Source organism: Caretta caretta, chromosome 7 (assembly GCF_965140235.1).
Source record: "Caretta caretta isolate rCarCar2 chromosome 7, rCarCar1.hap1, whole genome shotgun sequence".
NCBI classification, from domain to species: domain Eukaryota; kingdom Metazoa; phylum Chordata; order Testudines; family Cheloniidae; genus Caretta; species Caretta caretta.
The window spans coordinates 78,016,057-78,043,218 of NC_134212.1; the positions used below are offsets into that span (position 1 = coordinate 78,016,057).

General features: G+C 40.1%; 1 protein-coding gene across 3 annotated transcripts in view; it reads left to right on the forward strand.

The window, feature by feature from the left end:
• The window catches only part of CABCOCO1 (ciliary associated calcium binding coiled-coil 1), a 78,744-nt gene that overhangs the window by 30,194 nt on the left and 21,388 nt on the right, over nucleotides 1–27,162 (forward strand). For all 3 annotated transcript variants that reach the window (XM_075130821.1, XM_048858730.2, XM_048858728.2), the window contains exon 5: nucleotides 300–372. In XM_075130821.1, the coding sequence (XP_074986922.1) occupies nucleotides 300–372 (73 nt within the window). The remainder of the gene's footprint in view (nucleotides 1–299; nucleotides 373–27,162) is intronic.

The following is a 27,162-nucleotide window of genomic DNA, read 5'->3' on the forward strand; positions in this document are numbered from 1 at the left end:
ACTTCTGAGTTATTTTTCAGAACAGAATATTAAGCCCCAAAACTCAATTTCACAATGGTAGGGCTGATATCTCAATTGTCATATTGAGTTTATTATAACTGATATGAATCTTGTAATACCTGCAATGGCTTACACATTGTAGCTAGAATTAGAGCTCAACAAGTGTCTCTTCTTATTAGTGCTGAGGTATCTGTCACCTTGACCTAGGGAATAAGTCCTAGGGTAACAAATGTGTTTAGAATACTTCCTTTCTAAAGATTTGTGGCTGTGCTGAAGCTACGTTTTCTTTTCTTTTTCAGTTTATTTCAACACTATAAACTATATGAATATCTTTTCCACAATCCCAGGGAAGAACTTGTAATAGGCGATGAGGTAAGTAATCTATATGAATAGAACTGATTAAGCAGAATTATTTAATGCATGCCCTGTGACATCTGTTTTATAAAGCTCAAAGCAACTTTGTCAAAATTGCTGATGTGCTAACAATACAGAATAGCAGATTAAAGAATAAAAGTTAGATGCAAAGATATATGTCTCCAAAATGAGTTATGGGTTTAGAAAAATGTGGTTTTCTTGGTTACAATGTTAAATCTGTTGAGTTAAAAATATCTTCAAGTACAGTTTTCAGAGTAACAGCCGTGTTAGTCTGTATTCTCAAAAAGAAAAGGAGTACTTGTGGCACCTTAGAGACTAACCAATTTATTTGAGCATAAGCTTTTGTGAGCTACAGCTCACTTCATCGGATGCATACTGTGGAAAGTGTAGAAGATCTTTTTATACACACAAAGCATGAAAAAATACCTCCCCCCACCCCACTCTCCTGCTGGTAATAGCTTATCTAAAGTGACCACTCTCCTTACAATGTGTATGATAATCAAGGTGGGCCATTTCCAGCACAAATCCAGGGTTTAACAAGAATGTCAACAATTTCCATCCCACCATCAGCCTCAGCCTGGTCCAGTCCACACAAGAGATCCCCTTCCTGGACACTACAGTGCAAATAACTGCTGAATTGGAATTCATTTGCAAATTGGATACAATTAGCTTAGGCTTGAATAGAGACTGGGAGTAGCTAAGTCATTATGCAAGGTAACCTATTTCCCCTTGTTTTTTCCTTACCCCCCCCCCCCCCCCCCCCCGACGTTCTTGTTAAACCCTGGATTTGTGCTGGAAATGGCCCACCTTGATTATCATACACATTGTAAGGAGAGTGGTCACTTTAGATAAGCTATTACCAACAGGAGAGTGGGTTGGGGGGGGGGAGGGAGGGAGGGAGAGAGAGAGAACCTGGATTTGTGCTGGAAATGGCCCACCTTGATTATCATACACATTGTAAGGAGAGTGATCACTTTAGATAAGCTATTACCAGCAGGAGAGTGGGGTGGGGGGAGGTATTTTTTCATGCTTTGTGTGTATAAAAAGATCTTCTACACTTTCCACAGTATGCATCCGATGAAGTGAGCTGTAGCTCACGAAAGCTTATGCTCAAATAAATTGGTTAGTCTCTAAGGTGCCACAAGTACTCCTTTTCTTTTCATGTACAGTATTTATAATAATGATCTTCAGGATTTTAATTAGAGAATGCATGACTCCACTTTAAAATCAGTACTCAAATCAGAAAAGGTTACGTGCAGTAACTCCACGATGACCACAGTTCTAGAATACCTAGGCCCATTATTTTTAATGGCAGCTGTCAACAGATAATTATATTGATTGTATAGGAACATTTTAATTAGACATGCAAGACTTCTAAGGCACTCAGGTAACAATGGGTAATTGTGTTGATAATCTTTGTCACATATATCTTAATTTTTATGCGTGTGCACGGATACGTTGATCAAAAATGCATTGACTCAAGATTTAGCCTTTAATCAAATGTTCGGGTTCATCTGTTTTTCTGCTTGACTCTACTAATTGAGGATATATTTCACAATAGATTGAAAAGGTTTTATGCTTTTACTTTATGAGAGGAGGCAATCAGTTGTTTTGCTAAAAAAAAGGGTTGAATTTTAGCTTATAAATATTAATGGAAATAAATTAAAGGGAAAAAAATATTCAGTATTTTTCCTTTACGCTTGAAGCTGGCAGTTTGTGTTTACAAATGGTACTATCCAATTTCTTCTATGTTTCTTCTGACTGGCTTAATAAAACCATGAAAGGTTTGTTTCTTGAAGCAGTCATTAGCATTTTAGAAAATACTACATTTTACCTGTAACAATGCAGCAGGGCATGTTATCATTCATTGATTGAGGTGAATCCTGGCTCCACTGAAATCACGGCAAAACTCCCATTAACTTCAATAGAATCAGGATTTCACCCTCAGTCTTTATGTTTTATTTTTTCAGTGTTAGCTAATCAGATGAATGGTTGGCTAACACTTGCATACTGGCAAAATTATTTTTAAAAAGTGAAGCTTCAGTTAAGAAATCGTTTCACCCATACATTTTGTAATTTATGAGGTATATTACATTTTTAGTGCATTATAAATTAATTGAAAATCTTTTAAAATTGTTTTTAAGTAAAGCTCATTTCTGAATGGCTAAAATCAATTATCTGAGTCAGAATGCAGCTTTTCAGTAATGGAACAGTAAATAAATGTCAACTAAACCAATGTCTACCAGCCAAAATGACACCATCTTCCTTATTAATCATTTGGTGCACTAGGGATGAAAACACTGGAAAAGAACACTGTCATGAATGAATGTCACCCAATTTGCCCTGGCATTTATCTAGCATCAGGACACACTTATCCTGTGACATTCAAATCCCTCCTTAAAATAAACTTATGATTTGAAACATTCCAGTGGTGATCCTCCATAGCAACAAATCTAATTTACAAAAATTCCACCACAACAAAAATTTGCACCAGTTTTGAACTTGGAACTTCCTCCAATCATCTGGTGTATTATGGACCCGCCTGTCTGTCTCTTTTAGATGGTAAGGCCCTGTCACAGTACTTATCTGATCTTCTTTGTATTGTACAGCTCCGACCACACTTCAGTGCTTAATAAATACTGATAGTTATATATTGTTTTCTTTGCTTCCTTACACTCACTCTAATGAGCTATAATTTAAAGCTTTCCAGATATTCAATAAAGTAATTTTCTCTAAAAGCAAATATCTAAGATTTTGCATGCACATGCCCTGTGATGGGAATCAGACCCATTATATGACTGAAGGTCTCTGCTTTCAACAAGATTTCATTTCCAGATTTTATCTGGCAAGCAAAGCATTACCTAGTGCCCCATGTCCCTGCAGTCCCTTAAACAACCAGCTGGGCTGTCTGCCTGCATTAATATTGCCAACAGGCACAGTCATGCCTCAAGCCTGTTGGGCTCTAACAGTAAGAGCCCCACTCAAAGGTCATCCCCCGTATGAGGCGTACAAGCCCTCCTGATGGAGGTGCCCCGTAATGAGCTCTGTCTCCAGCAATGCTCGTCTGAACTTGAGTTTAGTATTTGGGGCTAAAACAATTTCCTTACTGAAGAGTTGTGACAAATGTGGAAGAGGGCAAGCAGTCTGAATCTCTCCCATCCACATAAGTGTTCTCTCCAAAATGGGGGAATCACTAAAACATATGCACCGCTACCCTCAACTGGATAGAATCAGGTGGTCTCAGTTTTGTTTTATAAGCCCTCTGCTGCTAGCAGCTGATGGAAGAGTCTCTTCTTTTGGAGCTAGAGGATCTAGGTTCTGTCTTTGGAGCTGCTGCGAGGTTCTGAATGGCGATGGTGTGCACAATGCTGATAACCATGACACGGCTAGGGGCATATGAATTAGTTACCGTTATCCCCATTTTACAAATGTAGAAACTGAGATAAATCAGTTAAGTGACTTGCTTCACATCCCACACCATGTCAGAGTTGGGAACAGTACCTATATTGCCTGACTAAAAGTCTAGTGTTCTAACCCCAACACATGCTTCCTCAAAAGAGACATCATTACAACAGATCAGAACTGGGAGAATTTTATAACAGAGATCCTTTTAGGGAAATTGGACTACTGAAGTTTATTTTTCTCTAATGCAAACAACTGTACAGTATTCTCAGTCAGATTGCTTTTCTGATCTTTCACTGCAGTTATTGCTAAATGACCATGTTACTACTTGTGTAGAACCCATCAAGCTAGAAATGGAAAATGAATCAAGGTGGTTAGATTATTCATACATTATCACTGGTCATGCCAATTAACAGAATTTCAGTTACATAAATACAACTCATAATCAGTGGTCCCACATGGTCCGACTAATATTATAATATAATATAATTATAATATACTGTAGTTTTATAAAAAACTACACTTTAACTCTTTAAAGGGCAGACTACATTTGGTGGTTTATTTTAAAAAACACTGATTATAATATGTTTTTGTTCTATATTTTCACTTCAGCTAAAGTATTTTGAATAATATTGGCTGAGATGCTTATGTTGCATAGGAATAAAAGGTCAAAACTGAAAAACGAATGGTATGTTTGGTAAGGTAATAAAACACACAGCATGCATCTAACCACATTTGGTGACTTTAAACTTGCCTGTCCAATTGTCAACCCCATTACTTCTCCTTCACTCCAGCTCTACAAGGACTGAAAAATTGGATATACATGTATATCTTTTGATAAACATGACAGTACAAGAATTACAGAGGGATATAAACGTACGGGATAGTTGTGTAAATCCCTTCCATTTTTGTTTTTAACAAGTATATGGATGTTCCCCTTATAAACAGTATTCTTGTTGTAAGGTTCCTTCCCCTTTTGGGTATAGAAAGAGGCTCTAATAAGAAAATGGGTCAAATCCTAGGCTGAGGAAAATCAGCATAGCTCCATTGATGTCAACAAACTCAAAATGACAGCACTATGAATTTTCTTGACTTGATATTTAAAAGATTTCGGCATGTAAATATGAGTTTAATTTGTGTGTACAATTGCTGCATAAATTATTTGCAAAGTAGTTTCCCAGTGCTGCAGTGAGAACTTATGGTGCAGATTGTTGTGCCCTACAGAGTTCATTGCAGTATCAGAGCCTAGGTGTGCAAATACAAAACTTACACTCTGAACTAACCTACCACCTTTAACTTCAAGATTTTCATTGTTATTGTTTTCCCCGTACCAAGTCCAGAGATTTCACTATCTAGTTTGTGATTTAATGTACTTATATTAGACTGCAAATTCAGAGAGAGCAAGTGGGGTACCAGACTAAATTTTGATGTACAGGGATTCTGTGGAACAGTTCCCATTAACACATGTCAAATCTCATAAAGATTTAAATTGTTAATACATGAATTGCATAGAAGTTTTTATTATTTTCTATTTCGGTCTTCAGTTAATTTATTTTACTTCGATAGGATGATATATTACAGAATGTCTTGTAATATTTTTCCACAACATTTACAAATTGTACTTTACACAGTACATGTTTTTGCTGGTCTCGGTACTGTATATTTGGATGGAATGAGTCTAATGTCTTTTGGATGATGTCTGTTTTGAAACATTTCCGAATAAAAATAATGTGGTTGGTAAATCGAGTTTTATTCCTAGCTGCTCTAGCCAGCATGATGGAGTAATCTGCTATTTTATGGTCCAGATGACTAGCTAAGTTTCACTTCTTGAAGTAATACTATATGATATCATTTTCTTTAAAGATGTCATAGTGGATCAGGTTGCAATAACAATATTTAAAATTAAATTTAATGGCAGTGCACATTTAATATTATAGCAGTTGCTAGATATCACCCAGTACAGTTAGAGTTTCAGAACAATTTCCATGATAATGTCCTTTTTCTGTGCGTTCGTAACTTGCAGAAATATTAAGCTTCTGGGGCTGAATTTATCTAAGGTTGCTCTCTACTCAAATGTGATTTTTTTTTTTAAAAGTTTGAACAGTATCTTTTTTATGTTTGAGTTTGGGGACAAAGAATGGGAATATACTATTTATATTGTAAAAACTTCTACTACAAATTTTTTAGACAAGGGTACTCTAAAGGAGCTGAAGTATGAAACTCGATATTGACATAATCATCATAGAACTGGTGCCTCTTGGTTGGGATGAAAAATGGTTTTGATTAATGAATTCTGATATTTTGAACTGAAGAGTTGCACACATTTACATGCTAAACCTGTATATTAGACAATTTCCTTAAGCATATGGAACATGTCTGCACTTCCCCACAGTTTGGAGTGCTGGACTTTGAATAGCAGTGCACACCAAAGTGTTGCACTCTAACTCCCCTGCATGGATGCTGTGGGTGTCAATGAAAGGGTTCCTAGTTTGCATTAATGTAGTCCCCTCCAAACAGGACTACATCAGTGTGCAGTAGGAACCTTTAAGTTTGCACCATCAGTATCCACACAGGGGAGTTACAGCACAGCACTTGGAAGCAGACTGTTATTCACACCTCCGTAGTCTGAACCAACCAGACAGCGTTGACCTGCCCTTAGGTTCACACTTAGAGGCACAGTGATTAGCTAGTTAAGTGCACACTTTTCAAAGCTTGCTGTCTTTCTTTAAATGTTCATGTTTTTACTTGGCTTTGTTTTGTAGGTATCACTTTAGCCAAAACATCAAAGCAAATTGAAGAAAGTACATTCAGCAGTTTTACTGTACTACTATGATTGTTTAGAACTAGGTAGCACACTTTGTAGCTTGTGTAAGCGGAGCTTATTGTACGTTCTGCATGTCCTTGCATTCCTCCATTCTCCACCACAGACACCCTGTTTGCAACCCCGTTTTAAGTACTCCCTGCAACTCTAGTTAACCTCCTCTCTGCTAGGGTCTCTGTGTGCCCCCCATCCAGGGTCTCGCGTATCAGGGTCTCCTCTTCTCCCCATACCAGCAGCTCTGGATACATACTCATCCCACCTTTCCCCAAGCCCTCCATTCCCTTCCATGGCAGGATCTGTGTGTGCTCCTCTACTCCTCTTCGTTCCCGGGTAGGGGCTCTGTGTGCCTCCCCATTCCCTGTTACCAGGTTGCTCCAGTCTCCCCTCACGAGGAGGTTATATGTTCCCCCTCCATCATGGCAGGGGATCTGTATGCATCCCATTCCTCTTTTCCCCAACCTTCCCTCCTTCTTCCCATATCAGGATATCCCAATCTCTCCCCCAGACAGAGGTACGGTGTGCCCCACATTCCCTCCTTCCCTGCCATGCCAGGGGTTCTGTGTTCCCATCTGCCTCCATCACTATGGTCTCCATTCTGTCTCCCATACAAAGGGTTCTTTGTGCCCCCTTCCCCCTATTCCAGGGTTTCCCATTCTCTCTCACCCCCATGCTGGGGTGTGCACACACCCCTTTTCCCCTTCTCACCATTTCCTCTTCTCTGCCCCCTCCCCCCATTATTATTTTTTCTGTCTGAGAGAGAAATCATTCCATGTGTCAGCATGTTTACCTCTATTGGAAGGAGAAGCAGTGATTGATATAAGGGTAGTGTTATGCTGGAAGGTGTTAATGGCTGGCATCAACTGGTTAATTGATCTATATATAATTGCAGAGGTGCTTGAGGCTATGGCTGTGTTAAAGAGCTAACAGGGGCTTCATGTGGCCACTGTCACTCTTCCAGTTTTCTGATTTTTCTCCAAATCAGTATGGGTTCTGGCCATTGATGCCTAAAACATTCCCTGAAATTTTGGAATTGATCAAATGAGGCATTTAAAAGTTATTGAGTTACTGACAGAGAAATACTGTTGAGTTTAGTGTAAGCCCTTCACAAGCTTGGCAGTACTTTGTTGACCAGGAGACCTCTCCAATGGTGAAGCCAAGTAGCTCGGGGTAGAGTGATTGGGTATGAATTTTGTTTGCTTCTCTAGTGTTTCTGAATAGGTTACTTTGTCTGTATCCTTTGGGCATTCTTAATGGCTTTCTTGACTAGTTCTGTAATTAAATAGAGCTGCGCAGGGGACTGTAATTATCTTTTGCAGAGGTGCTCCACCCACTGCTAATTATTTTTCATATACTAGTCAAGTAAAACAACAAAAACTCCTAAAAAATACAGAGTGACCCTGTCATAAATATAAAGGGAAGGGTAAACACCTTTAAATCCTCCCTGGTCAGAGGAAAAACCCTTTCACCTGTAAAGGGTTAAGAAGCTAAGATAACCTCGCTGGCACCTGACCAAAATGACCAATGAGGAGACAAGATACTTTCAAAGCTGAAGGCGGGGATAAACAAAGGGTTCGCTCTGTCTGTGTGATGCTTTTGCTGGGACCAGAGCAGGAATGCAGGTCAGAACTCCTGTAAAAAGTCAGTAAGCAATCTAGTTAGATTCTGTTTTGTTTAAATGGCTGATAAAATAAGTTGTGCTGAATGGAATGTATATTCCTGTTTTTGTGTCTTTTTGTAACTTAAGGTTTTGCCTAGAGGGATTCTCTATGTTTTGAATCTGATTACCCTGTAAGGTATTTATCATCCTGATTTTACAGAGGTGATTCTTTTACTTTTTCTTCATTTAAAATTCTTCTTTTAAGAACCTGATTGCTTTTCATTGTTCTTAAGATCCAAGGGTTTGGATCTGTGTTCACCTATGCAAATTGGTGAGGATTTTTATCCAGCCTTCCCCAGGAAAGGGGGTGTAGTGCTTGGGGGATATTTTTTTGGGGGGAGACATTTCCAAGTGGGCACTTCCCCTGTTCTTTATGTAACACTTTGGTGGTGGCAGTGTTTAACCTAAGCTGGTAAGAATAAGCTTAGGGGGTCTTTCATGCAGGTCCCCACATCTGTACCCTACAGTTCAGAGTGGGGAAGGAACCTTGACAGACCCATTCAGGAGGAGGTGGGAGACAAGGCTTCCAGGTTATTGGCTCCCCACTAGCCTGCCTGCTGAAGAGGCAAGCAGATGAGCTATGAGAAAACCAGACAGGTTTCAAAATCCGCCTGGTTTCTAGCAGAATGTCATGAAAATCGAACCATTCCTGTGAAACATTTCACTTTGGATGAATCAGCAAATTCTGACAAAAAATGTTTTGTCAACATTTTTCCAACCAGCTCTAAAAAAAAAAAAAATAAGAAAAAAAGAAAAGGAAATAGTGAGGAATCTGTCAAAAAGACCAGAAACGTCTTATTTGAATAATTCAGTGTCCTTAATGTAGAATAAGACATCAGTATTCAGTTAAAATGCCTCGGCAAGGACAGTGTGGATGAACAAATCATATCCTCTTGAACAGTCTTTCACATTTAGGTCACCAGTTCAAATTTTGCCCAAGTTGTTTAGTGATTGACAGTTGATACCATCTGCTGGCTATTTGGCATCCAGTGTGATATCATTTGGTGGTTACAGTCCAATCTGCAAGGCCAAGTGTTTACATTGCAGATATCACCACCACAGTTGTTGCTAATTGGCAATTAGACCTAGGCAATTATTGCACACAAAGATTAATGAACATTTGTTGTAATGGACGTCACGAATTTGTGTAACTGCTTTTGTGACTACCATTTACTCGCTTTTTGTGTGAATTTGTGCAACAAAAATTGTGTTCACAAAAATGTTTCTGGAACTGTAAAGTGTTGTGGTTATTCATGCAAATGCATCTTCACATGTGAATATCCATATGACATGTTTACACAGCCATCTTGAAATCTCATTGTGAGTTAGTTGCGAATAGAGAGCTTGACCTTATTCACTAGACAATATTGTTTTTTTTAACTATAAGTGATTTTTAGCTGTGGATATATTGTCATCTCTGACAACCTTTACCCACTTAGCTATTAAGAAGAGTTAACAGTTAATTTCATATTTAAAGTACTAATAAGATCTCGGTAATGAAGATAGTTTTTGCTGCCCTCTTAAAATCCTCCAGAAAGTTCAGCGTGTCCTTTAAATTTCACCTTAATATGTATATGTGGTCATTTGTTACAATGGAGAGTATCTGTACCTAACATTGGATCTACAATCTTTAAGCATTTAATTGATATAATGTTATTTTGATTGCCTATCTCGTTTGTAAACTAATCAAAACTCATAACATTATTTAAATAGTTATCATACTTGAATTTTGTATGGTATGTTCAGTTGATATATGTAGTAACTTCAGAGATGAGCTGCCAAAATCTTAACAACTGGTTCCCTCTTCACCCCACGAGGGGTCATTGCCCACCCCCACTCTCCGGGACTCCTGCCCATCCAACCCCCCGCATTCCTTTACATTCCCCCCCCCAGGACCTCTGCCCCATCCACCCCCCTCCCCTGTCCCCTGACTGCCCCCAGAACCGGGCAGGAGGGTCTCGTGGGCCACCGTAGTGGGTGCCCACCACACCTAAGAGCCAGAGGGACCTGCCAGGGGGCGAGGTGGGGAATCCGGCGGTGCTTACCTGGGGCAGCTCCCATTCTGGCTCCTAGGGGTGGGGGAGCATAGCTATGGGGGGAGCAGGGGGAGCGCCCACTCCCCCCACTGATCACATAAAAAATGGTGCCTTAGGTGCTGACTCCATGGGTGCTCCGGGGCTGGAGCACCCACAGGGAAAATTTGGTGGGAGCAGAGCACCCACCGGCAGCTCCCCGCCCTGCACCCAGCCCCAGCTCACCTCCACCCCAAACACACCCCCCCCCCCCCGGCTTCGTGCGAATCAGCTGTTCAGTGGGAAGCCTGGGAGGGCTGAGAAGCAGGCGGCGGCTTCCTGCTCAGGCCGAGGGTGGTGGAGCTGAGCTGGGGCAGGGAGCGGTTCCCCTGTGCGCCCTCCCCGGTTACCTGCTGCGGCACGGGCGGCCCTCCTCACACACACACACCCCGCCCCAGCTCACTTTCGCCTCCCTGGGCCTGTGTGTAGCCGCCACCTGCTTCTCAGCCCGCCCCGGCTTCCCGCATGAACAGCTGATTCGCTGGAAGCTGGGGTGGGGGTGGGGGCGGGGGCGGAGAAGCAGAGCGGGCCGGTGCGTTCATGGGAGGAGGCAGAGCAGAGGTAAGCTGGGGCTGTGCATGGGGCGGGGAGCTGCCGGTGGGTGCTCTGCCCCCACCAAATTTTCCCCTTGGGTGCTCCAGCCCTGGACCACCCATGGAGTTGGCGCCTAAGACGCCACTTTGGGACGGTTAAATTTAGAAGCCCTTTTAGAACCTGTTGTCCCTCGCGGAACAACCGGTTCTAAAAGGCCTTCTAAATTCAACAACCGGTTCTAGCGAACCGGTGCAAACTGGCTCCAGCTCACCACTGAGTAACTTGTATTTATACATAAACCTTAGCAATGAAAATAGTTTTAAATTTCAATAAAAAGATAATAAGTATAATGAGGATATAGAATATTAATGTGAACTATGCATTTATCTTAAAAATAAGAGCCTTCAAAGTTAAACAGTTGTGGTCTGTTAACAATCTAGATTGTTGGCAAGTTTTTAAACTCACTAATCAAAACATAAAAAGACAAAGGAAACTTTTTTTTTACAATGCAAGAATCCTGAACAAATTTCAAATCCACTTCACTTAACCCTGTTTAAAATTTTGCTTTAGAAGGATACATTTATTCTTTCTCTCACTGGGGAGATGAATTTTATAGATAGGGCAGTGAGCTCTGAATAGGGACTGACTTTTCCATCTTTGTTATAATTTATGTATTCTGTTTGTTCAGAGGGCATTTTTGATGGTATTCTAATTATGAACTTTTCAAATTATTTCATGTAATTTTGTTTAGAGATAAGAACTTAATTGATATTTTAGCTGAGCTTGAAAATGGCAATTTTTTGTGTTGGATTGCATTTTTTACCAATTTACAGATATGCAGACTTTTTAAAGGTCTGATTATGTATATGGAAAATAAAGAAAGCAATGCTTTATCTGAACCTTTGAACTTCAAATATTTTCACTTTCTGTATTTTTAATTAAATTAGTCAACCTGCCAAAATATACCTGTGCAATGTTGTTTATACACCATTTGAGTTTCGCTTAACCATTTAAACTAAATGGTTTAAAAATGGGACATAAATAGTGCATAATTTTTGTATGGACTGTCTGCATGAGAGGGACTTTCACCAATAGTGCTCAGTCACAGGCCCCCATGTATCGAAAGATGGAGGCACATAAGTCCAGATAGGCAGTCTGAATGCACTGTGCACCCAGTGTGCAAAGAAGAGGGAACCTGTACCATTAATACAACAGGGAGCTGTCAGGCTGCCCAAGGAGGGAAATTCATATGCATGAGCTCTCTGCCCTATGCACGTCCCCAAACAGAGTGATTGGCCAAGAAGAACATGGGAAGTATCCTTAGAGCTGTAGTAACCCAAGAGTAGCTCTTTTGATTGGAGGGGAAAGGACTGGGTCCATATTCTTATATTCTTTCATTATTGAGAAAAAATTGATTTTTCAAGGTGGTGGTGATAGTGAACTTTGGCTTTTGGACTCTCTATTCTTGGCCCATACCTCTCCGCCATTGTCATAGAGGTTGGGTTATATCAGCCCATTGGCCCTGGCTTGGTCTTAGTTGAGGTCCATTTCAGAACTGTCAGCAAACATGCCTAATTTCCGGCTTTGGGCATTTCTCTTACATTTACAGGACTGCCTGCAAAATCTCAGAGCTTCTAGTGTGGTCATAGGTACCACGCTCATGAAAGTGGCATGTAATAGATAAAAGGAGGATGAGAGTCGGGTCTTTGAAGGCAGGCTGAAAAGAAGACAGCTCTTGGATCCTTGAACTCCAGTGTTGTCAGAATACACTTAAAGTAGCAAGGAGATTATTTTCCTGATTTACCCTTTTTCAGTTTCCCATTGTGCTGTGGGCATATAAGGTTGTTCAGCTGAGGAACCCTATTCAGTTTCTCCTCGACTGACTTATAACTCACTAGGGAAGAATCTTCTTACCCACTGGAATGTCATTCAGTGTCTCCCCTTACACCATTCTCTGGTACTTGATGCCCTTGTATGCAGCAATGGGTACAATCTTTTACTCTGACCCTGGGATGGGGAGGTGTTGAGTGGCTGTGTAAGCATTATGTGGCCTCCTTGATGCTGCTTTTGCACTCAAGATCTGCTTTATTTGTGACTGCAGAGCCTAGATAGCCTGCACAGCTTCTGGAGGCTCCATGCCATAGATGGTGTTGGCCAAAGATTGGACTACACCCTGTCCTGAATGTGTCCATTTAAATTCTAGTAACATTTATCCTGTAATATTCAGTTTTGTGTTGCATGCTGGTCCTGCTGACCTTTGTGGCAGATTCTGCACTAACACCCCCCCCCCCTATAATATTGAGAAAATATGCCATAGGCATAATGTTGACACTTTTACAACACACTTTTTAGGGCCCACATTTTTTACACTCTTTATTTATACAAGTATCCTATTTCCACCACTTCAGATATCCTGTAGGTGTCAAGAGTTTCATTGGCTTTCTATTCTGCTGAAAGAGCACTGCCTGCTGTATACCATGGTAGTGGGTCAGTGGTCTATTTGAATGCGGGTTGCAAATATAGAATGGGAATTTCTTTTTGAACTACACAATATAAGGCATAATAGCATAATTCTTAAGCGATAGATGTGTAGATTACAGAGTATTTAACTTCCTCTGAGGTAAGACAATCCAAATGTGGTTTTAGACTTTTGAAAGTATTCTACGCTGAGTTTTGGATTGGCAAAACTTCCAGCAGATTTGGACACTGGGCAGTTGGAATTCATGACTGTGTCTCATAGACTTTAAGTCATTTAATATATTTTATGTGTTGTGCATACAGGTTTGGAGGTATTGACATGTGCACCATTGAAAATGTACTTAGACTCTATATTAATTAGGTGTTGCCTCTTGTTTCATTTAAAAAAAAAGGGGGGAGTTGGTGTGAAAGGGTCACTTCTTAATTCTTTTCAGAGTAGCAGCTGTGTTAGTCTGTATCCGCAAAAAGAAAAGGAGGACTTGTGACACCTTAGAGACTAACAAATTTGTTAGTCTCTAAGGTGCCACAAGTACTCCTTTTCTTCTTAATTCTTATTGTAGTTCTTTGAATATCTGCTGAATACTCTCACATTTTTTCTCACATAGAATTCTTTTAGTATTCATGATGTCCATTTATCATTTTAATCTTTATCTGTTACATATTCAGGCCCATTAATGATCCTTCTTTGTTCTAACAAAGACATTTTGCTAGCTTTTGTGTTCTCCACGAGTTAGGAATTAGTTGAAGGTTTACCTTCGGAAAAATGCTAAATTACCTGTAATTGTGTAACTTCAAAGGAAGTATTTAATGTAGTTTTACTCCGAACCATTCTCGTTAGTGGAGATTATATATATATGTATTATTTTTTAGTATTATTATTGTCCCTGCTGGCCCAGGTTAAAAGCAACTGATGGCTGGAGGAGAAGTTGCTCTCTTTTTTTTTTTTTTTTTGGACTCTCTTACCAGAGGTGCACTGTAGTGCCCTCGTGTGGGAGTTCTAAAAACATAATTACATTCCAGTCTCTCTGAGAATGGGAGCTCTGAGGCAAATCCCTGTTCACACTACTCGTGAGAATAGTTCCCAAAAGGATTTTACCTTTTGTCCTTTTCTGCTGCACTTACAAACAAAACTATCTGAATTACTACTGAAATGTAAAATAATCCCCTTTTCATTGGCGCCCTGAAATAGCAAAACCCAATGAGAGAGGTTAAAAACAGAATCTTAGTCTTATCTTTGCATTTCTTAGCTTCTGCTGGTGTAACTCAAATTCCTGCTGTTATTAATGGTATTTGTATTGTCCAGTATTTAATAGTCTCTCCTTGTTCTGATCAGACCCAAATTAAATGGTAAGTAATAAAGGGAAAAGGGTACACAATCAAATTACTAGAAGTAATTGGTCGGCCCAAGCATTGCTAGAGCTATGTAATGGGTTGGGGGGCAAAACAGGGCTTTGGGGTCAGTCATCAAGTTCATAGCCTTTAGAACTGACAATGAAAACACATAGCTACTTTCGCACATCTTTCTGTGAATTTAAATGACGAATTATTGTATATATTGAATATCAGAGCAACAGAAAAATCATACATCATGGATAGACTTTATTAATTTCAAACACAGATGACAGACATTAGACAAGCTTAGAAGTCTGACAGACTAAGAGTCTTGGTGTTTGACTAGTGCAAGAGAAAATGAGACGTCGTCTTTTTGTAGATTATTTTTCTCCTTCATAGTACAGTGTACATTAAATAAACTAATACATATGAAACATACACATTAGAAGAAAATTTAAAAGTCTGGAATAATGTAACTTATTTGGAGAAAAGATTTCAGAAGGGTGGTACAAGAAATACAGCCCCTAAGACCTAGCATATCAAATATAATAAAATGGGGGAAACTGGATTGCTCAGGGAATTAATGATGAGATTATAGGGTCTTTCTCTGCTTAATCACCATTTTGAATATGGAGTAATTGTTCAGCAGACTATGTGAAATGTGTTGGTTTCTACCTACTTTCTAATAAACAAAGGTCATTTAAAAAAAAAATCCTGCTCTGACCAATTTGCTAACGAACAATGAAATTTGGAAACACAGGAATTGCTTGATCATGATGGTGCCTCCAAGATCAGTCTGTACAGGACAAGTGAATTTTTTTCCCCTAATTCCCCCTGTACTCTTCCCACATGTTGTGGGTGGGAGCACAGAAGGGTTAGTGTGAATATTAACAAAACACCTCATACGGTGTGACATTTACCCACGTGCACAGGACCCACATAAGACTATGCAGGGGATAGGGAAAGGACTGCTGCACCTTCTGGGCATCAGTTAAGGGTGTCTCTGTAGCAGCTCCACTAAGGGTCGCATAGTTGTGGGGGGGGGAGAGAGAGAGGAACCGGACTCTGGAGGGTCTCCTGGAGACCCCGTGGGCCCAAACCCCTGCATGCTGTTCCTCATAGACTGGAAGGAAGAGTGGCTGTGCAGGGTTTGGGTGAATTCTATCTTGCTCTGCCTGGTTTAGCATGCTGCACAAAGCCCAAATTACACAGGATTTGTATGGGGAGGGATGAATTTCACCCACTATTACAGCTATTTGGGAAAACTGTTGAGTATTCCCCCTCATTCCCATTGACTAGTATCTCACCCCATGAGTAGTCCCAACAATGTCAGTGGATGTTTGCAGAGTAAATTACTGTACTAACATTGTGAGTAAAGGTAGCAAAATCAGGCCCCACTTTAGAATCCTTACAGATAATTTAAACACAAGGATGATCTCACAAGAATGCAAAGATCCCTAGTTTATAGTCTTTCAAAATGCTAGTACAGCTTTTTGCTCCGGATAGGAGAAAGTGGTGGTGTAGTTTATCTTTATAGATCAGTCCTGAAGAAGACCTCATATTCCAGACATTTTTTACCAATTTTTATTGTTTATTTACAGCTGTGACAGAGTGGCTTGCCCCTTAAGTTTTGGAGGCCTAGGGCCAGCAAGCACTGATTACTAAGGAGGCACATCTGGGAGAGAGGAGACGATTTCCCCATAAATATCAGCAGGAAGCTGCATGGAGAGGGGGAAGCATAGGATACTGTGGGGAGTGAGAGAGGCTCCTACAGGAAAACCCTGAAAACCAAGGGGATTTAGGGGCTGGAGCTCAGAGGGCAGAGGCTGCTGTGGGAAACCTGACTGGGTTTGGGCCTGGAGGCCAGTACCAGAAGGCTGAGCTCCACCTAGGAAGAACTGGGAGGATGGGCTGTGAGAGCACACTGGAACGGAAGAAGACACCAGAACTAAATATTGACTTTTTGGTGGTTATGGATTTTCTTGTGGGACCCTGAAGATTAAATTCTGTTTTTGTTATTAAGCCAGCCACTGGCAGGTGTGGTAGTAACCGAGAGACAAGCCTTTCTGCAGTTCTTAAGGAAACCTGAAGTGGGGAGAAACAGAGGCAGGATGCTGCTGAGTGACCTCTGGCCATGCGGCGGTGCTCAGTAAACAGTAACCCCATTACATCAACATTAAATTAAGGTAACAGTGATATTTAGTTTTCAACATTAAAAGAATGTTGCAGTAGCATTTTTAGTAGAAACTATATTTGTTAGTATACATATGTAGCGTTTAAATTCTTTTTGGATAGACTAAAGTAAATTTCAAGTAATGGCAAATAAATTTAAATAACAGAGCCGTAATTAAAGACTTTCATGCCTTTGAAAACATTTTAGCCCTGATTTTTTCTTTTCCCGCCCCCTTATTTTTACTGGCTTTAATTATCCATGATCAAGGGAGCAGGCGTATACAGCTATTGCAATATTTTCTAAAACAGAACAGTGCCAGAATGAAATATTTGTCTATTTACATTTGCCAACTTGTTTTCATTCTTTTCCTCCGCCCCCTCCTTCCCCCCACTCCTTATATTCTGGGAGGGACTGCTGGTTGGTGCACTGGATCAAGGACAGTGCAAAATTAGTACAGCAGGAAACTTTGAGATGTTTAAATAACTTTTGCAATAGAAGTAGGTTTTTAACTAATTTCAGAGTGAAGATACTATATTTCCAGACTGTTGTAAAACTGAGACGGGGAGCTGGATGCCAGTGTTAACAAAAATAGAATTCACCAAATTCTTTATGGCTGTTTAACCTCTGTTCCTTTAATCATATGCACAGCAGGGAAAAGGGATGTGCTAAAACAATATGATATGTATAAAGCAGCGGACATTTTTAGCTACAAACCGCACTGCCAGTTGGAAGCAAACAATAAGGCCAAATTTATTTAATTTTTTAATGAATTTTGAGCTAAGTGGTCCTTTTAATTACATTAATCAGGCAGGCTTCCACATTGCAAGCCTTAGGGCTAGAAGTACAATTTAAATCCTTTGTACTAATATGTCAAAACTTTTGAAATAGATTAAATGGTTTAACATTTGCTTGATTTATATTTCACTAACACACAATTTTTATAATTCAGCTTTTATCACTGCAGTGTGCTGCCATGACAAAATAAAGACTACAGTAGTTTTGCATAAGTGTTTATATAATACATGAGATGTGTATAAAACTGGACCAGTATAGGGGACTGGATTACTCAGGGGATTAATATTGATCTAGAGCCTTTCACCTCAAGTCACTGGTTCAAGCCCAGATGAGTAGTGATTGAAAGTTATTGAAGTCTGAAGCTGTTTGGCAACCTATGCAAAATGAATGTGTGGTGTCAGTCAAGATGGGTAAAAGATACAACCAGTCTAGTAGCAGAAAGGAGGCGGAACAGAGAAATGGAAGACTAGTATCTTTGTCTCTGTCCCCTCACCTTGAAATCCTAAGTGGCTATACTCTTTTTAGATATGGTCTCATCAGATTTCATAGCTAGGTAAGATTAAGTTGGGTCAATACTTGGTTGGAAATATTCCAAGCCCCCCCCCCCCCCTCAGGTGTTGTAGAAAATGATTGGTAACAAAATAAATAGTGAACCAATGCCATGATTTGGTGGTGGTAGGCATTGCATGGCAGGATCTGTTTGAGAAGATATAAAACTGATGGCTGACCACTTATCATTAGCTCAAGGACACAAATCACAACAGTAAGTGTTAACCACAATGTCATCCTGCTATATTCCAAATGAGTAATTACAGCCTTCCTACAGTAATTCTTCTGTAAATTCAACTGGTTGAGGTAGGTATTCACTCTCTCTTCATCTCTCTTGATAAAATTAACATGGCTCGTATTAAATGGATAAAAACTGGCTAACTTATAGGTCTCAAAATGTAATTAAACAGGAAATCCTCACTGAGCAGGTGTGCTTCTAGTGGGGTACTGCAGAGATTGGTTCTTGGCCCTACCCGATTTCAACATTTTTGCCAATGAAGAAAGAAAAAATCGTCACTGATAGTTTGAAGATGGCACAGAAATTTGGAAGAGTGGTAAATAATGAAGGGGACAGGTAATTGATACAGTGATTTGGACCATTTGGTAAACTAGGTTACAGCAAACAAATATGCATTTTAATATGGGTAAATATATACATCTAGGAACAAAGAATATAGGTAAGGTTATGATTTTTTCATGGAGGTTACAGAAGTCATGGAATTCGTAACTTCTAGCAACCTCCGTGAATTCAGCCTTGTCGGCCGGGAGCTGTAGGGTACCCTGCCGCCAGGGGGACCCTGCAGCTCCCCATGGCTACTGGTACTGGGGGCCCCCCGGAGTTCTCAGCTGCCGCAGCTCCTGGCTGCCGTGGGTGGCGGGCCACAGGCAGCTTCAGGCAGCAGGGGCTCCCCGTAGCTCCAAGCTGCCACAGGTGGCACTGTCAAAGCTGCTGGCCGCCACAGGTGGCGGGAGGGCCAGAATTCCGAGCTGCCGCGGGTGGCAGGGGCACCCTGGAGCTCCGAGCCCCCACAGGTGGTGGGGGTCCCCAGAGCTCAGAGCAGCGCCCACAGCTGCCCAACCTCTGCAGGCTGTATGGGGACCCTGCAACTGGGCTCCCCATTGTGTTAGGAATATTTTTAGTAAAAGTCAGGGACAGGTAACAGGTTTCCATGATTTTTTTTTTATTATTGCCCATGACCTATCTGTGACTCTTACTAAAAATATCCATGACAAAATCTTATCCTTAAATATAGGCCATAATTACAGAATTGGGGAGTGTGTCCTGGGAAGCAGTGACTCTGAAAAAAGGTTTGGGTGTCTGGTGGATAATCAAAAAAAGAACAGGAGTACATGTGGCACCTTAGAGACTAACAAATTTATTAGAGCATAAGGTGGATAATCAGCTGAACATGAGCTCTTGGTGTGATGCTGTGGCTAATGTAGTTAATGCAATCCTTGGATGCATAAATGGGAATTTGAATTCAGAGTAGAAAAGTTGTTATATTTGGCATTGGTGTGACTGCTGCTGGAATTCTGTGTTCACTTCTGGTGTCCATGATTCAAGAAGGATGTTGATATATTGGAGAGGGTTCAGAGAAGAGCCATGAGAATGATTAAAGAATTAGAAAGCATGCCTTACAGCGATAGATTCGAGGAGCTAACGTACCAAATAAAAGGTTAAGGGAAGACTTGATTACAGTTTATAAGTACCTGCATGGGAAACAAATATTTGATAGTGGGCTCTTCAGTCTATCTGAGAGAGGTATGACATGATCCAATGGCTGGAACTTAGCCAAGATACAAACCCATGCTCCAGGTTTCCCTAAACCTCCAATTTCCAGAAGCTGGACTGAATGTCAGGGAATGAATCACTCAAAATTGCCCTGTTCTGTTCATTCCTTCTGACACATCTGGCACTGGCTGCAGTCAGAGAGAGACACAATACTGGGTTACAAGGGCCATTGGTCTGATACAGGTGGCCATTCTTATGTTCTTAAATTGAAGCTAGACAAACTCAGACTGAAAATCAAATAATTTTTTAACAGTGAGGGTATTTAATCATTGGAACAAATTACCAAGGTCATAGTGGATTCTTCATCACTGACCTTTTATAAATCAAGATTGAATATTTTTCTAAAAAGATATACTCTAGGGATTATTTTGTGGCAGTTCTATGGCCTGTGTTATACAGGAGGTCAGACTATATGGTCACCTTAGAATCTATAAATATGAATCTGCTGTGTAGTGCTGACTGTGATTGGTGTTTAAAGGCTTCCTTTCAAGAGGTGACTGCATTCCAGTGATGTGATTTCTTTTCATAAAGCTTGTGAAAGATTTGGGATCTCTGGATGAAAGGCACTATGTAACATGTCAGTTATTATTATTAGCCACTTTATATTTAGCTGTCCAAAATTTGTTTCTGTACAATTTATTAACAACATCTTGTTTTTGCCCTAAATGATTTAAATGAAAATAGCTGTTGCCCCACAGGCTGTATACTGTCCTTAAACTAGGTTGAGCATGGGACCCAGGGTTCCTTGGGTGAAATCTTGGCCCTAGTGATGTCAATGGTAGAATTCATGTTGACGCTGATAGAACCAGGATTTGATCCATTATAAAGATCTGCTAGCTCAGTTACCTGACTGCAGTGTGGCCCCTTCCTGAGTGACCTCACTTGGGAACATTTAGTAAGATAAATATGAATGCAGAAGAAAATTAGCACAATTATACTGGTTAGAGAGCTGTTAAAAGTTTTTAAAAAACATTGAAGGAAATGGGGTTAGGTGAGGAGAAAATGGATGGGGAGAAAAGCAATGTGAATGTGGGGGTGGGAGGAAATTTGTGCAAAAATACAGAAATGGATAGGGGACGGGGGGCTCGTTTTATGTCCTGGGCCCTGTAACTCTTGACTACAGCCCTTGTGACCAGATGAAATTCTTCTGCAAGATAATGTTTATTAGAAGATAAATAATTACATTTTAATGTATCCACAAACTGAAAATATTTGGCCATATATTTATATTTCAAGAGGGGTTTTCCTTTGGCTTTTGGTAATTATTGAGGGAAGAACAAACTTTGTGACAAATAGCTATCTGGAGCTATTGAATTCCCGTGAAGCATTAGATCACTTATAGATGATTGCATTGATTTATAATGGGGAAATTTTTAGCAGATCTTGCTGTCAAATGCTAATATGTAGCTAAGTACACTAAGCCCAATATAAGCGTCTTTGAACTTTCTGAATTTTGGTGTAATGACCCTATTCATCCTTGCTTTCATTAAGAAGGTGTAGTTCAAAAGACCTCTTTTGAGGGGACTAGATGGCATATTGGGTTAATATATTAACCTATTACCACTTGAGAGTAGACTTCCAGGTCTAGCTATTGTCTGTCACAAAAAGAAAATGAGTTTGGTCTATACTATACCCCAGCTCTATTTTGTGAATATGTCAATACCACTCAAATGCTTTCTTTGCATTTCTAAGCAGTCTCTGCTTAAGAAGTGCCCAGGGCTGAAGCTGTGGAAATACTAGGGATCAAAATTAAGGGCTTGCTCTACATGGTGGGGTAATGCACACTTACAGAGTTGTGATTGAGGAGCCCTAATGTGTTGTGCATTAATTGCTCTGTTTTGACCATGCTGGTGTGCATTAAAACTGGTTTCAAACAATAATACACTAAAACGCATGAAGGAGCTTTTAGTGCATACTACTAACAGGGTCTACACAACCCCAGTTAGTGCAACACATTAGTGCGCTTTAGAAATAACACCCCTGTAGTGTGCATTGCTGTTTCTTGGAGACAAGCCTTAAGATGCATTGGCAATAGCTTGCTTGCACAGTGCCATTCCACATTATGCCTGGCTCAAATCACTGCAATTAATCCTTCACTTTGCAGCATGAATTTTTCACCTCCAAATTTTAATAATGCAAAAATTCTTGTTGACATAAAAGGTATGTGTTGAAAATTGACTAGATTTTTAGTGTTGTTATGAGGAGAGAACAATAGATGGCCAGCTGTAATTTACAAAAATTCAATGCAACTCACAGTGGCCTATAGTATTTGTGTTTTCTGGGTTTTTAAAAATAATATATGGGTCCAACAAAACTTTTACTTTTAAAAATATTAGTGCATCAGCTATATTGGAAAAGGCTGAAATTGTTCAAATGAGCTCAGTAAAACAATTTGAACTACAATTCCCGGAATGCTCATGAAACTGACATGCCTTCATATTCTTAGTCATAATCCATCATTCTGATTTCAGATCGATGGGTTATGACTTTCTGATGTCAGATCTGTGAGTTAAGGCTTTTTTGAGTACAGCTTGCTATCCAGTTATTGCCTCTATCCATATATTATAAATCATTATTTCTTCACCATGCAGTCAGCAGTTTCTGTTTCCTAATATTCTAAAGCATACTTGTTTAGTCTTTGTTATGTTCACAAATGCTGCACATTGAGAAATCAAAAATGGTGAGTGCTTACCTAATAAAAATATAAAACCTCTATCACAACAAACAGTTTATGGAATATCCTGGGTTCCTATTTCTTGTTGAAATAGAGAGAATTAAATTTAGGTTGAAATAACTCATCTCTGACCTGCACAAATAAAAACAATAATAAATTAGCACAACAGTTGTGGTAGATATCAGATTTATTTTAGTTCACACAGCTAAGTTTCTTGAAAGATAACACTTTTTCTGATAAGGTGATCTTTATAAGGTAGATCTTCTGGATTAAATTTAGAGAGACAAGGTGGATGAGGGAAATCTATTGTTGGACCAACTTCTGTTGGTGAAAGAGAAAAAGTCTGTTGCACCTTCAAGAGCTGAAGAAGAGCTCGTAAGCTTATCTCCTTTACCAACTGTTGTTGGTCCAATAAAAGATAGATTACCTCATCTGCCTTGTTTCTCTAATATCCTAGGACCAACACAGCTACAACAGCATTGCAAACAACAATGGAAGATATCTGATTACATTTGACATTTTCTAGTGTGCTGGTTTAGGTCATATTGCGTATATATCAGTTGCTATTATACTGGAGTCCCGTTAGATTAATTTCTTATAGAGTAATAAACTTAATTTCAGTGCACGAAATTGTAGAATACAATAGAAAATGGATCTCATAAAGGTATGCATGAGTTACATTAATACATTTTATATGTGCCAAATCAAAACACTGGCCTTGGAGCACACATCTTATTAAAAAGAATACCTAGCAAAATAAAAGATCACCTGTTTCCACTGCAGTCCTTACATTAAGTGCAACTGTACTCTGTTGGGTTGTGACCTCAACAGGTTTCTCAAGGAGGTTTGGACCTGATCTGTATTTGGATGGGAGAAGTCCAGATTCTACAGCAGCCTGAATTTTCTTTGGTGTTGGTGATTTTTCATTGTGCTACTTTCCTCTGAATTGCTATCATGAACACATGTCCAAATGTTGTGCTAGTGGTCACTGTGCTGCTGTTAGAGGAGACTAAAAACCAGAGAGGCAGTGTGGTCTGATTAATCTAGGACTCCAGACCTGGGTTCTAGTTCTGGCCCCATCACTGACCTGCAGTGCTTTCTCTTCAGAGGCTATAAACAACTGTAGGTGCCAGCAGTTACAGATTACCACACAACTCTTTCTAAGCAAGCACATTTATTCTTAAGGTGTAAGCATTGGAGAGTAGACATTTAAAAACAATAAAAGAATGTATACATATGCTTAAAAAGCTTCCCAGAGGTCACCCCAAATCCAGTAGATGTCTGGACTAGTAGATGTTAGTCCTTCAAAACACACAAATGGGTTTTCCTCAGGGTTACAAGTTCATAACTGTCTCAGATTCAAAGCCAGACCAACATAAATAGTTCATTTTTTCCCCCTTATGCAGCTCAGGCCTTTGATCTTGGCCTCAGGTAACAGGTGATCAGCCAGAGAAAGAGACACTCCTCGGGGCATAGCTTCAAAAGGTTGGGGTTTTGCAGAACCAGAGCTTTGGAATTTGCACTCCTGTCCCCCTAGATATTTCCCAGGAAATCCTCTTCACATGTTGTTGTCCCAAAAAGTCCATTCTTATATGGCATGTTGTTCAGTGTAGTCCTTTGATCATCTAGGCCTTACACCACATCTCCCCCCTACAGAGGTTGCATACGATTCTGGCCCACAGTATTATATAAACTTTGCATATAGTAGAATGGAACCGAAGATACTTAATTCAATAAGAATTTCAAGGATATTGCAGGAAACTGCTGTATCTGCGACACACACACACGTATATCATCCACAGAGCGTGCAGAGGTGTATACCACAATTGTTCATTAAGTACCTGTTACCCAGATGCAACTGAGATGTGTTAACTGGTGAAGATGTGCAAGCCATTAAAAACATAGGTTGCTTTTCAGATCCCAAGCTTACCTTGTAGTTGGAGGGGTCGGGGGGGAACTTGTTACTTGGAAATGGAGTAAATTTGATCAGAAAATCATTGAGACAATAAGCATAAAACTCTGCAAAGTCTGGCTCGGTACACACCTGCTGGCCAAAAGTCGTCAGAAACATTTTAGCTAGATCTCTGTTTAAACAATCTATAATATGGTTACTTACCACACTTATGTATGGTACATGGGGCCTAAGTATCTGTCTCTCTGCCTTTCTTGTTACCTACAGATTTCCAAAATGGTAAAAATCTTGTGCCAAATCCTGCTCACAGGATGTCAATGGCAAAAATCTCCTTGACTTCCAATTTCCTGCCAAATGCATTAGACCGCTAGATGGAGACATAACAGTTAATCTTGTACATTAGAGAGTTCATAGATGATCATCAAATCCACCAGCTGCTGCCTGCTTTTTCTGGGTAGCTTGCCAGCTTTCTGGCAGTATGTTGACTGGAAAGCAGACAGTGACACACTTTGATCGAAAAACTTGTATGATGATTTTTTGGTTGTAATATTATTGTTTTTTAAAAATGATAAAAGAGATCAAGATGTGTATCATGATCAAAGCATGCTTCTGTCTGCTTCCCCGTCAGCAACTTCTAATTTATAAAAAAAAATCAGATTGCAGATTACTTTCTAGACAAAGGTTTGTGCTTTCTCTTCTGTGCTCTGCCAGGAGATGCTGCAAATGAGAAAATTAAAATGGGGGGGGGGGGGTTGGGATGGGGATGGGAGCTAGTAAAACACCAATTGACATATATATTTAAAGAAGACAAACAATTTTAATAATTTAAAGAACAAGTTTAGTTGCCAAAAAAATTGTTAAAACTTTTAAATCAGCTGCTGACTTCATTCCAATATGAGCTGAGGAGCTGCATATGATGTTATTGTGGTATATGTAACCTCCTTCCATTGGAAGAGCTTCTACTAGGGTGGAGTCTTGAGACTAATTTGCTGTAGATGGACAAAAACATGCACTTAGGATATTTCACATCATCAACAAATTTATTTGTGGTTTTGGAGCCTTATTTCCTAAATGGGGCCTCTTGTCAATCTGTAGTTTTTCCATATGGAGTTCTGCAGGAGATATAATTTATTAGCATGTATAAATGATATAATGAGCTCCTGGAAGCAAGACTTGCATGTATAAATGCTGCAAATGATACTATGTGTAAAATTAGAAGCCATGACCTAAAAATTTGGCCTTTATATTTGGCATAGTTGTTTCTTAGCTTGTGTTATTTAGTCAAGCTTTAAAATGCCTTAGTCTAATATGATAAATAGCAGCTGCATAGGTGCACCCTGGGATGGATACATTCTGTGCGTTGGAGAGAGAGTATGTCTGTTGATGCAGGAATGAGTATTTCTAGCTGATGTAAAAGACCAGCCCAATGCCAATGATGGGAGTTAGCACAGTGGGATGATGGCCCTTGGTGGGGCTCTTTGGGTATGTCCACACAGCAATTAAAAACCCACACCTGACCCGTGCCAGCTGACTTAGGTTCATGGAGGTCAGGCTAAGAGACTGTTTAATTGTGGTGTAGATGTTCAGGCTCGGGCTGGAGCCCGGGCTCTTGAATCCTCTGTGGCGGGAAGGTCCCACAGCTCAGGCTGCAACCCAAACCCAAATGTCTACACCACAATTAACCAGCCCCTTAAGCTTGTCTACACTTACAGCGCTGCAGCTGCACAGGTGCAGCTGTGCTGCTGTAGCACTTATTAAAGATGCTACCTCTGCCAACTGGAGAGCTTCTCCCATTGATGTGGGTACACCACCTCTGAGAGGCAGAAGCTATGCTGATGGGAGAAGCCCCCCCATCAGCATAGCACTGTCTACACCGGGAGTTTCCGCACCCCTGAATGATGTAGTTATACTGACATATGTTTGTAGTGTAGGCCAAGCCTTAGCCTAAGCCCCATGAGCCTGAGTCAGCAGGCACGGGCCAACTGTGGGTGTCTAGTTGCAGTGCGGACATATCCTGTGGCACTAGAATAATATAAGTATATCAATAATTTCATACTCTGCCAATGTTAGATGGGGAAAGGGCTAGAGCAGGAAAACCACATAAGGGAAAGAGGCATTGACAAAGTGCTTCATAAAATTATTAATTTTATATAAATAAAATGTACGCTAGCCTGTCCAGGTTGATAGAGGATTATGTAAAAGGGTGGCTGGGTAAGCCAGAGGAATATGATGCTTCTCAAACCACTTTTTTGAATGGAGTCATTGGCATTGGTTATGGAGCTGTTGTTTTACCTCTGGAGAATTTAGTTTAAATTTTGACTTGCATCACAACTGAAATTAATGTTCATGATTTCTTTCAAGACACTTACTCACCTGACACAGATTGGCACTTAGGGCAGGTAATGCTTAAGACAAATACAGGATTCCAATAGCAGGGGTGTTTTAGTTCAAGAATAAAGTATATAGGCGGATCTGTAAAGAGGAATATGTTCACTTTCATTCACCCCCTGGCCACTCCAGTAGCCATCCCACCTCTTCTCATTAGCTGCTTCCCATTTCTCCCTCATTCATCTCATTGAGCCACCGCACAAGCCTT